General features: G+C 40.6%; 1 protein-coding gene across 3 annotated transcripts in view; it reads right to left on the minus strand.

The window, feature by feature from the left end:
- Positions 1–15,586, minus strand: part of EDARADD (EDAR associated via death domain) — a 29,992-nt gene that overhangs the window by 10,866 nt on the left and 3,540 nt on the right. Inside the window, exons 1-3 of one of the 3 annotated variants that reach the window (XM_067535953.1) lie at positions 12,304–12,757; positions 5,357–5,415; positions 2,415–2,454 (exon numbers count right to left, since the gene is read on the minus strand). In XM_067535953.1, the coding sequence (XP_067392054.1) occupies positions 2,415–2,454; positions 5,357–5,415; positions 12,304–12,334 (130 nt within the window). In that variant the 5' untranslated portion in view covers positions 12,335–12,757. Of the gene's footprint in view, positions 1–2,414; positions 2,455–5,356; positions 5,514–12,303; positions 12,758–15,586 lie in introns of those variants that run through there. The other 2 variants (XM_067535954.1, XM_067535955.1) reach the window with 2 other exon arrangements.

Here is a 15,586-nt window from a genome sequence, read left to right on the forward strand (position 1 = left end):
ACCATTCATGTCCCACTCAAGCCCCCAAAATAGAACTTAAGCGATACATAAACCTTTTGCTGGCCATGTGCATAGGGTTGATTTTCACTCTGTAGTTAATAAGGCCCCAGCTCAGCACAGCATTTCAGCATGTCTTTAACTTTAAACAAGTGTTTAAATCCATGTGTTAATTGCTCTATGGACAGGGCATGAACTGCTGACTTGGGGCAGAAAGGAGGTTATCCTAGACTTGTCACAATCCTCCGAGACTTTTATAACATTGAAGGGCTTTTTAGGGATAAAAGTGCATCAGTTTATTGTTCACTTTATCAATAAGAATCCTATTAAGAAACAGTAGAATGCTTCAACTGTTCTTATCTTTATGAATACTCTGGTTAGAAGAACGAGACATACATACTGTCTTCCTTAACTCAATATTCCCATCTGATTTAAAGAGTGCAACCCTACATTTAAACAAAAAAAAAAAAGAAAAATTTACTTTTCTTTCTTCACATAGAATTTGCCATTATTTTTTAGACCATTGATCCCTAAAAGCCAGTACCCTGCCTCTGGCAGCAGCTAATATCAGACACAGACTCATTATCTTAGGATTCAGTGGCAAAGAATTCAGCTGACATTACAAAACACAGCCTCCAAAATTTCACTTGGTTTATTCTTTTGGCTGTTGCCTCTAATATTTGGGTGAGAGGGTAACTACAATCAAAAAGTGAACTTGGAGAAAAAAAATATAAGGGCCTAACCCTGCAAGAAGATGTGTCCTCAACTCCCATTAAAGTTAAATGAGAGTTGAGGTCGCTCAGCTTCTTGCTGGATCAAGCCCTAAGATGTCATGTTAATTATTTTTAAAGAAGGGGCTGGATCCTGTATTCTATTTAGACAAAATTTAAATTAAAGCCAACTGGAATTTTCCCTAAATAATGACTGAAGAATCAGGCCCATATACTGTATGAAGTAAGCTCTTGTAACACATTCACTTGTAAATCAGCAACATTTATAAAACTGCTTGGGTTTTTTTCAGATCATGTTTAATAGTGATGAAAATTCATGCGCTTGAGCAGACCAAGAGGCCGATATCTAAGAAATGATCTAAGGTTAACGTCATACAGTTTCCAAACCCACAGCGGTGGTAGACTTATGAGAAATTTAATTACAAGGAAAACTTGAGACTGGAGAAGTTAACAGAACATCAATGAGTGTTTCACATCACTTCCCATTCTGAGACAGGAAATGTTAAACTCCCTTGATGCTTGTATATCTTTACACTAATCATGATGAAGTAGTTACTAAAATTTCCTTCCAACGGAAAATGCCACAATTTCCATTTCCCTTCATTTTATACTTTTAAGTAATTGTGTTATACATGTAGTGTTGGATTTTAAACATCTTTGAACAAATTACATGTTTATTTAGAAATCTGATTGTCTTGGGGGGACGATACAATGGACTAATACCATAAGAGTAAGAAAAAATACAATTTAAATGGGAAAACTATAGGGAAATTACCAAAATTTAAGAAATTTTAAGAAAAACCACTCTGAAGAGGTAAACACTCTGTCTGCCTACAACTGAACTGGTCCAAAGTACTATCCTTTTCCCCTCCAATTTATCCCCTTCTCTTGATATCCTTAGTGGCATCTCATTTCTACTGCTGGCTCCTTCAGGTCTCCTAAATAATCCTCAATTCTCCCTGGGAACCTCAGTGCTAGTTTACCCAGCTCATCCATCTTTATCCTAACCTTTTCAGCCTCTTTTCCCAATTGGATCCTGGATCCCTCTTCAAGCTTTACGTGCATCATGGGATTCAGAACAATATGCTTGAAAAAGTACTAACGCTCAAAGCACTCCCTGGGCATTCCTTGGAAGGAAGCCTGCAGTAGGGTCTGGGATTCAGGAAAAAAAGAAGAGTGGGAGGTTAAGGGAACCAGTGTGATAGAAGGATTAAAGAGTTAATAATGGAATTGATTGCAGGGCTCAGAATTTGATCAGGGGAAGGAGACCAGTGGATTTTTCTGGGCTCCCAAATGAATTTCTGATCACCTACAAGCACACAGGTAAACCACTCAAAGCCATTTTTCAAATATTTTTATTTCCATCTAATCTGGGTTCTGAATCTTATGTTTCTTTTGTGGCATTAGTCCATTATAGTTTCCTTCAAAAGTGAGAAACAAGATCTTCTGTTGATAGCAGCAGCAGCAGCAGCTTTTAGACCAAAGCTGAGCTCAGATGGCAAACACCAGAGGTAACATTAATAACCAACTTTTACAAAAATTGCATTACATTGCATAAACTTTTACAATGTAAAAATACAGAACAAAATAATAGACTATTTCAGTGTGTTTGGTACACCAATGGTTTTATTACATGTATTATGATAATGTACCAGATTTATAATAGCTAGAGTTTGCTGTACTTACCTTTAGGTAGTCTTGTATCTTGGACAGGATACTTTTCTCTCTGTCCAAAAAGACCAAGAAAAATGTTTCTTGAAATGCAGTGTGGTTTAGTGGACTAAGCACAGGACTGGGAGCCAAGAAATTCTGAATTTTAATCTTAGCACTTTACCAGTGGCCTCAATTTTTCTGGGCCAGATTCTCAGCTTACTAGTATGTATCAAGAGTAAATACATTGATTTCAAAGGAGTTTCATCTGAGATAAAGCTAGTCCCTTTATTACAGATATTCTTACTAAAGAGCAATCGAAGTTCCCTTTGCTTGAAAATTAAAATTAAAATGCAAAACTAAAATACAGCTATCCTGTTTATGGATGTATCCGCTGATTTACAGCACAAACAGACATTCAGACTTCTAGGCTATAGTTTACTAATAGACCTAGACATCTGCCTGCTCCCATGTTACCTCTAGCAGCATCTAAGACAAGATGCTTCCATCAGCTTTTTCTAGAATCTCTCAAACAAATTAAATCCTCCTCATTTAGAAACAAAACTTTTTTTTTTAAATTAACTTGCATTTGTATCAGACAGACATAATAACTCTAGCTCAATGGAAGATCAGTCTTTAATTTAAGCAATCAGGAATCACATAATGGCCTCAATCCTACATCAAGGTTCAATGGGAGTCCACAAATGCTCAGGAGTTGGTACTAGTGGATCAGCACACAGGATCAAGACTTAAATTACTAAACTATTTTCCCCAAAAGGCCACAGGCTAAGGTCAACATTTACACTATCTTCTCAGTTTTCTGCTGATGCTTCAAAACTAGGTTTCTGAATGGGAAGAAGGCACCCCAGGAACATAATAGTTTTCCCTTTCATGATTCATGTTGCTGCACGACAAACCCACAATTTACAAACAAGATAAGATACATTTAAAAATACCCATACTGCTTCATATTACACGAATCTACTCTGGACTGTATAATAAAATATTTATAATCAGCCTCTTTTTTATGTACTGTTTACCAGAGTAAACAAACTAGAACCAAATTCCAAAAATCCTCTTAAAGATTACAGAATATTTAAATATTCCTTTTACCCAATATACTCCATGTGCCAGCATAAGATTTGCTTGTCTGAACATCCTAGGACACACCAACAAAGAAAAGCATGCAGTGATGGTTGTAAATCTGCTCTTAACTCAGTTCACCCCCCAAATCTGGCAGAACCTTTTTTCCTGTCACATGCATTTCTAATGCCTTATCTACCTATCAGCCACAACATTTAAAGGAAGCACTTAGACTGTATATAAACAATATCTAAGTTGCTGGGTGGAGACCTCAGACCAATTTCAAGGGAGATGCACAGTACAGGTCTTGTTTCTTGGATTATTATTACTGTATTATAATCAAGGGTACGATTCTGCCATGGAGATTACAGATTCTGTGACTTTACAGGACCTCAGTGACTTCTTCCAGGGCAGGACTAAAGTAGCTGTCAGCCCTGGGGCAGCCCGAGCAGTGGCTAGGGCTGAGTTAGCACCCCATGGGCCGGTGCAGCAGCAGTCAGCCCCTGCCGCAGGAGCAGCGGTGGAGCTGGAGCAGTTTGCCCCCCAAAACTGCAAGCCTTGGGCAGCCGCACAGCCCCTGCCAGTGGCGCCAACCTCTTCCCAGTGGGGGTGGCTGAGGTGGGTCTTAGCTCCCTCTTAGAATCATAGAATCATAGAATATTAGAGTTGGAAGGGACCTCAGGAGGTCATCTAGTCCAACCCCCTGCTCAAAGCAGGACTAACCTCAGCTATATCATCCCAACCAGGGCTTTGTCAAGCCTCACCTTAAAAACCTCTAAGGATGGAGATTCCACCACCTCCCTAGGTAACCCATTCCAATGCTTCACCACCCTCCTAGTAAAAAACTTTTTCCTAATGTCCAACTTAGACCTCCCGCCCTGCAACTTGAGACCGTTGCTCCTTGTTCGGTCATCTGCCACCACCGAGAACAGCCTAGCCCCATCCTCCCTGGAACCCCCTTGCCCTCTGCGCCTCCTCTCCCCCTCTGATGCCTTGGCCAGGTCGGAAGCTGGAGCCAGGCCATGACAAGTGCCACTTATGAAGCCCAGGGCACTATGGAGAGCCCTGGACACTCCACCTGCCGTAAGCAGTGCACCCTAGGAAGCGGGGACGTGGGTCAAGGATTGCTCTTGGGCAGATGGTGGATCCACAGCAGATGGTTCCCCATAGCAGCCTAGGCTCCCTGGGCGACACTTACCATGGCCCAGCACCAGTTTCTGGTCTGGCTGGGGGCGGAGCCTTGGGGGAAGAGGAGCAGGGTGGGGCAATGGAGAAGGGCAAGGCCTCATGAACCCCCCACTTCTACCAAGGGTTCCAGTGCTGTTGGCTGGCGCAGCTGCTGGAGGTCAGCTCCTGGAAGTGCTCTGACTGTTATTTCCCCCCATCCTCCAACCAGGGTATTTTAGTAAAAGTCAGGGGCAGGTCACAGGCTTCCATGAATTTTTGTTTATTGCCCGTGACCTTTCCCTATCTTCTATTAAAAATACCTATGACAGAATCTTAACCTTAATTATAGGATCACCAGGAAACCCCAAAAGAGATCATGAACCCATTATGCCAGGCTCTCTATAAGCACATAGTGAGAGAAAATCCCTTTCGAAAGAGATTACAATCTAAACATGGATTTCACCCAGAATTATTTATTGATTTACTCAGATACATTTGATCTAATGATTAATTTTTTATTTACAACCGGGTTGAGGCTACCTAAATAAAATTTCAGGGGGTACAATGGTGTTAATTACCCAGGCCATCATGTATGTGCCTGGTTTCAGTCAATCACATCCTTGGATTTTTAAGACCATTTCAGAATTAGATAACTGTAAAAAGCTATAAACTAAATATTAAATAACAAAGTATTAAAGTTATATTGGAACAAAATCAGACACACATACCATTTCTAAAGAAAAAGTGCTTGGATCTGTATCTTCCACAGGCTCTTTTGCAGCACGATCTGCCAGGAACAAATAAGTATGCTTTTTCATTTTATGTTCCTCAAACCTTCGGTTTGGTCACTCATGCACTTTCCTTCAATGTCTCATCAAGATAAAACTGTACAGCAGTTACGTAGGAGTTCATTTGCAATGGGAACATGTGATAAAGTGTAAAGGGTTAGTCACAGGTGCAAGCTGACAGATGAGAAACTCTGTGCAACAATGCCATCTAAGGTATAGTTATAGCTAATAACAAGTAGGTGCAAATAAATATTTTAAATTATTATTTTAAAAAAGTCAATCAATTCAACAATGAATAATTAAAGTCAGAAAACAGCTAAAATGGATCAAACATTACTTTCTCTGAATGGCTGTACTCAGTTGTGCAGTAGCAGCCTTCTCCAAACAGTGAAGTATCCCCGTACAAGAAATTAATAATGATGAGGACTAATGTAGTATTATAATAACAGAATATACCTAAAAACTTAATAGGAAAGCAAATTTGGATTAAAGATAAATTATTTTTAGTGCTTCGGTTTTTTGGAGTCTATTCAGTTAGTTTTGGAGGGTATTATTTTTAGCAATTTTTAAATTTTATGTGGATGTTCAAAAGTATAGATTTTTGGGGACTTTCTTTTTGTATATGCTGTAATGAGTAATGTACAGTGTAATATACACTCTAGTGAGTAATGTTCCCTAGTGTATTTTAATGTAATATTGTTTCTATCAGCACTATGGTAAAGCGCACTAGGGAACCTTTAATGTACACCAGCAGGATGTATGCAGATCAATTAATGTGCAATACAATAATGTGCTTTAAAAATTACACCCCCGTAGCGCACATTAGTGCTCTGTGTAGACAAGCCCTTAGATACAAGTAATCTTTTCTAGTGTCTATTGGATAAACACAAATTCCTTGGGAGTGTTTTACTGGTGTTTATTGATTAAAACTGAAAATTAGAACCAGCAACTTAAAGATGCCTTCATCAAATAATATCCAAGTGCTTTGCAAATTAATCCTCAAGATCCCCATGACGCGTCATTAAGTATCATCCCACTTGTACAGAATGCTAAACTGAGGCATAATAGGTGCATCTTGACCAAGGTTACACTGTGAGTTAGTGGCAGAGCCACAAACTGAAACCAGAATTTGAAACTCCCAGTTCCCCATTTCAATCACTACAGACCATTCCCTTGGTCTGCCCATTCCAGTACCCACAATAGGTACATACCATTCCCTAGAACAGGCTCTCTTCTCCTGGCAAGAAGGACCTCTACATACTGAAAAGTACTGGATGTAGTAATTGGACATGGTGGGACTTGGGTGGAAAAGGAGTGCTCTCCATCCTTTTCACCCTCACTCCAAAAGATCCCGTGTCACAGCAACCCTCTTCCCAATCAAGGAATACTAGATGCCATTTCATTAATCTGCCAAAGAGGGCTAATTGAGAACAAAATCTAGCTGCTCATTTTCCTTCAAATCTAAACGTCTATACGGCATTTGGGAGCAAGCCTTCCAGCCCTAGTTTCCAGACTTGTGCTGGTGGAGCTTTTGCTAGTGTGCTAAAAATAGCTGTGTAGACATTGTTTGATGTTGTGGTTTGGCTATGGCCCCTTGAAGTGGGAGTCACTTATGCATCAGAGGGCTCATACTGGCCTTACTTAAGAGAAACTTGGGATTTTTTATTCTTAATGAAGTCCTTCTTGGTTTACAGATCCTCTCACTTATTCATATTCTTCCTCCTCCCATGTAAAAGCATTATATACAATGCTGCCAGGCCTGCCATATGGAGAAATACCATTGCCTCCACTTCAGAAGCCAGATTCTCAGTTGGTGTAAATCAACATAGCTCCCTATGCCTAAGTGTACTCTCTTTGCCAATGAGAGAAACGTCAAACTCTTGCTTAAACTGCAAATCCAATGGATTGGCGGAAGTAATGTTTCTGGCTTGATGTAATTTCTAATATCGTAGAAGATTTAGCAAGCACTCAGAAGTCAGTTTCATTAAGCAAGAAGGCACAGCTCTTCTCTTAACTGCACAAGCACTCAGTTTGTATTGAATGTGCTCAGGCTTCTGCAACTAGCTGGGCAAGGTCAGAGTCATAGCTCTGATATTAGCATAGTCGCCGCCATTATTATTGTTAATTATTTACAATACAATAGCACCTAGGAACCCTGATGGAGATAGGGATCTCATTGTGTTAAATGCTGTACACACACAGCAAGAAGCAGTCCCTGTCTGGAACAGTTTACAACATACTCAGACACTACCATCTGTATTTCCACAGCCAGTCGTATGCTAGTAACATGATGCATATTTATCCTGTAAGATCTTACAGATGATGTAAGAAGTTTATTTCTAGCTTTATTTACAATTAGAATTATTTACATTTTTCTTCTAATTAGCTCTTTCCAGCAATGTTTGTAAGGCCCCTCAACATTCTGAACTCTATTTACGCCACAAAGGATAATTGGTTATGCTGATGTATTTTTTGACACTTTTTTTTTTTTTTTTTTAGAGTTTATACCAGAGACCTCCATTGCTGCTGCTCCTGTTTGGAATAGGCTTCTTGAGTCTCATTCTCAGTTATATTAAGGCTTCTGCATGCACCCTAGCAAAGGAAAGGGGGCCTTATGATAGGTGGAAATGGGACCCTCCTAAGGGCCTTTGCACTCAGAGCTTTCCTGGCTGGTAAACTGGCATAAGGACTCTTCACCATACGTGTTGATAATATAAGGGTTGGATTGGATGCTTTTATGGTCATGGCATGCAAAAAGAGAAACTAGATAAAAACATAAAATGCTCTTTCTGGAAGGTTGAGTGTAACACTACTTTATTTCTTAGAATCCAGAACCCTAGTACTCAAGACCCAAACAACAGAGAGACAAAGCAGACCCCTAAGGAAGAGAGGTACAACACAGAGAGATACAACCATAGGCTGGCTCTTTGCAGACTGACTACTGAAGAGGCAGATTGCTCACTTCCTACAGAGTCCCCTAGCCTGCAAGCAGAGCCAGCAAACTCCTTAAAGTGATAACTTGTCATTTTAACAGTGTTCAATACACTACAGATGCATGTAAAGAACATGGCCAAAGTTCATTGCCAAACAATGAAGCAAGCAAACAAGAAAGGTCCATGGGAGTAGGGCAGGGGAAAACAGAGAATAAGTTAGAATAGCATCCTCAAAGTTACTTGTGTATACCCCTACATAGCCCCAGAATATGAAAAATACAAAGATGTATTTAAGTAACTGATAATCAGTCCCATTATATCTTTCTGCCTCATTGAGTCCTTATTTTCAAATCTGATCTGAAAATATACCTTCTTCCTTATTTATACCTCAATTTCTCTCTTCCTGATATTATTTTTTGTTAACTTGCAGTATTTAACTACAAATAAAGCAGTTAAAAATTAGTTTTGTCACTACTGTGCAAGTCATATTGTACAGTTGGAGAAGGGAGAGACAAAGGAGAGGATTCTCCATGTACTTTCCATTGAAATCTCCATCATATTATTTATATAACTTGAACCAAAACTTTCAAAGTTTCATAGATTTTAAGACCAGGAAGTCCCATAGATCATCTCTCTGACCTTCTGTATAATGCAGGCCATAGAATTTCCTTCAGTTACCCCTGTAGTGTAGTGAGCCCATTAGCTTGTGTAATTTTGATTTCTTGAAATCCAAAGGTGTGTGTGTTGAAAAGAGATGGAGTTTTGTTCACCTGGACTACTACTGTGTCGTGAACAGAAACATCTGACTCCCAATCTCACCTGTATAGGATGATCCCATGTCCATCTCTCCTTTATTAATGTTAATTATTATCATTCAAACAAGATAGTAATTTGAATCTTTCCTTCATTTCCCTCTTTCCTTTTCTCTTTCTGATTCTTGATCCTCTTCTCCCTTTCCACTCAATTGTTTTCCTCTTGTGTGTCATTTTACTCAAGTACCTTTTGCAGCCTTTAACATTATTTAGCATTTCAGAAAACCTCATGATTTAGCTATTGGGATTTCCAGAGTGCCAATTTTCTTTCAGATGTGTAGAAACCCGTCCATTGATCCCTCTCCCCAAATCTGCTTTTGGCACTGGCAAGAAAATCATGGGATGAGATGACAGGAGCTGTGTGATAGCAGGTCCGCCAGCAGGAATTCTGGGCCCCAGGGCAGAAGAGACTCGCCTTGCCTCTTCTGCTCGTGGCCCTGCCCACAGTTCACCCTGGACCCCGCCCTACTCCAGGCCCCACCTCTCCCCTGCTCGGCTCACTCGCCGCCATGTTCCTCCCCTGCCATCGCTTGGTCCCCCTCCTCTCTTCCACACTCCCCCTTCCCCCAGGAAGTGAGCGACAGCTGGGGGGATAAGGGGAGAGGGGAGGAGAGGAGGGACACAGGCAGCAAGCAGTGGTGGGGGAGAATGGGGCAGGAAAGGAGGGATGCATGCAGCAAGCGACACTTGGGGGGCTGAGAGGGGAGGGGGGACGTGGCTGCGGGGAGGCCAACCAGGGAAAGGGGGGTGTGGAAGAGAGGAAGGGGACCAAGCAGGGAGATGGCTGGTGGGAAGGGACGTGGCAGCAAGTGGGGTGAGCGGGGTGGGGGCAGGACCTGGAGTGGAGAGTGGGAGGACTCTGGGCAAGGCCACAGGCAGAAGAGGCAGGACAGGGAGCTAGCCTCCCCGATGGGAAGCTTTTGACCCTGCCGTCCATGGCCCAGGCCCCCTTAAAATCACCAGGCCCATGGGCAAATGCCTCCACTGCCCCCTGCCACGTCCCGTTGGTGGGCCTGTGTGATAGTATAATTTTTCACGAGTTTTGGGAAGAATTCCCAAATGTAGCAAAGAGTGATATTTCTCTATTTCCACCAATGAACAAGCTCTCTTTGTGAAAAGTGGCAGAAAGCTACAATGAAAATTAACTTTTTTCCACTTGCAAAAATTCTTTCATTGTTATGGAAAACCAAATTATTTAAGGATCCCCAGAATGTACTACTTGTTGCAAGAAGGAGTTTTCAGTGCTTTCTCCCATTTTCTAGGAGTGACTTGTGTTTATGACAAGTCCAAGTTTTCGTTTTAGGACCTTTTAATATATATGTATCTTAGACAATGAAAAGGGCAGCTCCCATTGATTCTCTTTAGGACTATCAGCAAATAAAGAATTATCATTTTGACTATTTAATATAGATTTTTTTCCCTGACTCTTAAATAAATATGATCATACAAGAAAGAAAACAAATGGATTTTGATTATTCTCACTCCCTGTACTTCCTTGAGCCACTATCAGACACAGGAAGCTAGGTAGCCTCAAGGCTGAGGGCTTGTCTAATTTAAGAAAATCTGCACAACTATAATCATACATACGTAGTTTCCTCCTTGTAATGTATCTCAAATATAGATGCTCTACACCAGCAGGTCATGAAGCTTACACAATCTTAGCATAATTATCAAATTAAACTGCACTGCTGTAAGCCCCACTTTGTTTCAGTGGAACTACATCAGTGTAATTACACTAGTACAAATATTTAATGCAGACAAGCCCTGGGACATACTGACCTAACCAACAATGAGGCTCTGATCAAGCAAAAAGGGCTCCAGAAATACCATGCTAAACATGAAGTATTATATAAAACTATATTGCATTATATTTTGCCCTTTGATTAATCTGGACCTGAATCTATTTACTTTTGATACTGCATCTCTCTGTTTGTTACAAATGGTGTCTACTCTGCCACTGACTGGACAGAACTTATTTAAGCTAAAATATTCAAACTCGGATTTCTAACATTAGGCACTCAAATTCATATTTAAGTGCCAGTGGTCATCCAGTTTGAAAATGTTGCCCTTAACCTCTTCAAATCTTGCTCTGACTAGGAGGTGGTGGTAGGGGTTCGATCATATTAGCCAGCACAAAGGTGTTCTAAGCTCTAAAATAGAAATGGCGTGTTGTATTTTAGTATATGCTAAATTGTACCAGCACAGAACATGTTAGTTAACGCAACTGGGAGTGGGGAGACCCAAAGAAAGTCCTTCTTGTCGAGACAAGATCAGGAGGCCTTAATTAACTCCTAGAAAACAACAGGTAAAAAACTGCTATTGCTGCAGGATCCAGAATCTGCAAAACCTCCCTGAAGCAGGTAACTTTTTGGACCTGTTTGTGGTAGCTTGTGCTGTACTTTGTATGGGTGCTGCCAGATTTAATTTATTCATGTCTGAGCTCATGTATCATAACGCACCAAAGCGTTCAAAAGCGCCTCAGCGGTGAGGCGCTATGCAAATACAAAGGGTCATTTTGTAATGTTCTTCCAAAACTCTCCTTCCTACAGAACGTGGCGACAGGAGGAGGCAGGGCTCGGCCTCAGCCAAAAGCACGGCTGCTGGCTGGGCTTACTCTTGTTCGTGTGAGAGTTTTAATCGCCAGAGTTTCCTTCGGGAGGAAAATGTGGCAGCTCTGATCCCATCTCCAAAGTGGCTGGGCGAGGAAGGCAGTGGAGAGCCTCTTGCCCCGATCAGCTGTGCGCAGAGAACACGGCTCAAAGCGCGAGACAATTAAACACACACACACACACACACACACACAGGGCCAGGCAGACACCGGGAGCTGCTGCTGCTCGTGGCAGTGGCCTGTCTTGCTTCCCCTCTCCACGCACAGCCGGGCAGGTAGCCGCCCGGAGCAGGCAGGGTAAGGGAGGATCAATGTCCTTGCTGGGCTCTCGCCCACCCGCGGCTCCCGTCCCTACGGACACTCTCCGGACTCCCTCCTTCAGCCCTGCCCCTGCCGCAGAGACGTGCCGGCCGCGCGCACGCCGCCGCCGCCTCTCCCCATTCCCCAGCCAGGCTCCAGCGAGCGGGGCCGGGCGCACCCACCCCACCCTCCGCTCCGCTCCGCTCCCGGGGCGAGGCGAGGCGAGGACTTTACCTTCCAGCAGCGGGTCTTCCAGAGAAGCCATTCGGTGGGTGCGGATGGAGACTGGCAGGTGCCCAGCTGAGGCCTGACGATTGGGGTGTGCGCGCGCGAATCTGGAAAATCCTTTCCAGCGCGGCCGGGCAACCCCCCACCCTAATCCGAGCGGGCGCTACTGCCTCGCCTCCCTCTGAGTCTGCTTTCTGCTCCACCACTTCCTGGTTGGGTGCTGCTCGCAGCCTCTGGAGGTGAAGATTCTCTCTAGGGAGCGGAAGCTGCAGGTAGAGCTGCCCTCAGGCTGGGAGGGGGGGTGTAGAGGGGATGTGGTGTCCCCACTCTGCCTCTGTCACCTGCAGCGGGTTTTCCCCTGCCCCCAAGTCTCTCTTTCAGCGTCCATTAAAACCACGTATTTTTATTTGATTTTCATATATATAATGTGTGTGTTTGCTTTTCCCTCTGTGGCGAGTGATAATATTCGTCCTACCCAGTATATAGTTTGTTTTTAGTTAGATACACACATTCTTTTCCTGTATATATGTGTATATATATAAATTTGATTCTCCTATGAATGAGTATTTATATTGTAGAAATGTACATAGGTGTATATAGAAAATACATGTGTGTATTTAGTATTCCTACAAACAACTGCTCCAAAGATAAAGAATAAAATCAATTGTACATTTAAATTTTAAAAATATGTACTGTATATAAATTAAATATGATACATATTCCAGAACACACAGCAATACAATATTGCAGCAAGGAACTGTAATACATTTATTACATCACACTGTACAACCCAAGCATATTCCCTGATCCCGCAAATACTTACGGATGTAAATAATTTTACCTACGTGCCTATGGTTAAAGCCCTGATCCTTTATTAAGATCCCCCAAGGGTTGACTGCTGTGCCTATGTGGATCACAAGGCAGGGTCGGTCAGGCCTTGACTTCATATGTTTCTGGGATCTGGACCATCAGACTAATTTTTAAGCAATTTTTTAAAAAGGCTCTCTTCTTATCATTGAGGATTTTGCTATAATGTGTGTTCATGTAATATTTTTTTTTATTTTTGTTTTAGAAATCTTCATCATTTACACTCGCACAGCCTGTGCCAAGCTATCTCATTTGGTAGAAATTTTTTCAAGAAACTCATGTATTGGGTTTAATATATTTTAAAGTAATGTAGAGTTCCTCAAGTGGGTCAATAAATGGGATAATATTCTGAACAACACATTTTATATGTTGTTATATAATATATGTACATAAATAGCCAAAATATTTGAATTATATGTTAACATACCCTTACATCAGTTACTTTTGTACAATCAGCATTTATATTAATTTTATTAATGAATCTACTTTAAGGGCCAAATTCTACTATGCTGCAGCAGAATAATTCCACTAATCAATGGATTTTTGCAGGTGTAACTAAAAGTAAAATTTGGCTGTTAATATATAGCTATACAAAAACTGTGTAGTTTTGTTTAATTGGTTTTCATATCCCATGCGCAATACAAATCTAAAGAAAACAATAAATACTCAATTGTCCTACTTTTCAGAAGTTAGTTTCCAATACAGCACTTGAATCTATTTTTCATCTTTTCAGTAACAACTTAAAATTTCTTAGCAATTTTTCAATATCTCAGTTTTATGGATCTGTGAATTCTAATAAAAGAAACAGTTGCAGAGAAATTTGCTTCTATGTTGCAATTCCAATCCAACCTACCAGGTCCTTTATTTAAAAAGAACCAAGATCCCAACCCTGCTTCTGCTGAAGTAAATGAAAGTTATGCCACTGAGTTAAATGGGTACAGCTTTGGCTCCAAGAGTGTTAAAAAATCCATATAATTGACCTCACTTATGTATTTCTTGATGCTTAACAAGCAAAGGGAAAATTTTTGCTTGAGCCATATTATTGAGTCTCTTCATATTTATCAGATTCCTCATAATACTGGTTGGTGTTGATGGTTTCCATGTAATTTAAATGTTGAAAAGTACTCCCAGAAAATGGCAGATTTCCCATATTTAATAATCTAGGGAGCTTAGACAGAAAGAAAATTGATGACTCCGCATCTTCATTCAGGAAGATTTTCCTTGGAAGTACAAAGTTTTTTCTGACCTAGTAATCAGGCTAAGATCTGGAAAGAAAATAAAACTTGTTTCTATCAACACAGATCTGCACCAGTGCTAGATCGATGGTGGGCATCTTCTCTACAATTGTCCGTAGTAGACAAGGATATGCTATAGTTAAGAATTTTCTGGATTCCAGGCTTGCTAAGCTTGTGCCTTACAGGAATGCCATGTCGTGGCTGAAGACATGATTTTGTAGTGTTGTTGTGTACTGTTCAAAGGCTGCCAATTCTACCCCAGAGGTGGCTGCAATTAAAAAAGCAAATATGCCTAAACAGAATATATATTAAATATTTGTATATTCAGTATAAAAATTTGAACCTTGGTGTCTAAGATGACATATTAATTGTAAGATATCATTGTGACAATGATGGCTGCAAAGTACAGAAATTACCATTTTTATTGGGTGCTGCCCCAGGTTTGAAGCTCTGTGCTATTTACTGTCTCACAATTCACCCTCTAAAATCTTCCATAATTTGAAAATGAATTGAAATCGGCTAGCCCTCAAAAGTGGTTAACGCTGTCAATAAAATACAATTAAGGTTGTTTCTGCAAGTCACATCAGTTTCTCAAAGTTTAATTTCAAATGGAAGAATTCTTAAATTTGACATTGAACTCTTGACCACTTTATTTAAAAATTAATTGAACTTTTAAACTAAAGTAGTCACAAAAAAAGATCAATATTCTAGTCAACAAGCCTGTCTCAACACTTAGGTTAGCAGGCACAAAACAGCCACCCAGGTCCTAAATAAAGGATTCAGCAATCACATATAGTAATCTGGTACTCACTATTAGATGTATAAATCAATGTAGTAGTTAACTTTCCATTCTTTTATCTTATTTTAATTATAGAAATATAAATCACCAGTTGTTGCTTTATTAACTGACAAGTCAATAGAACTATCTATTATTGTGGCAACACTATAAATTTGATTGTATTGTAACAAGTAAACACCAGAAATTAGATTGCATTAAAACAATTAAACTTTCTTAAAAAATACAGTTATTTCTCTAATCAGGACAATATACTTGCGTACAATTTACATCCTGTATGGGCCTGATCCTGAAAGGTGCTGAACTCAATGCAACTGATCTGCACCTTGAAAGTATTCAAGACTTTGTAGAACAGGCCCCAAACTAGCTACAACCATTTCAAAAAGTAAAT

This window comes from Emydura macquarii, unplaced genomic scaffold (genome assembly GCF_026122565.2).
Source record: "Emydura macquarii macquarii isolate MOO-44397 ecotype Brisbane River unplaced genomic scaffold, CSIRO-AGI_Emac_v2 contig_3517, whole genome shotgun sequence".
NCBI lineage: Eukaryota > Metazoa > Chordata > Testudines > Chelidae > Emydura > Emydura macquarii.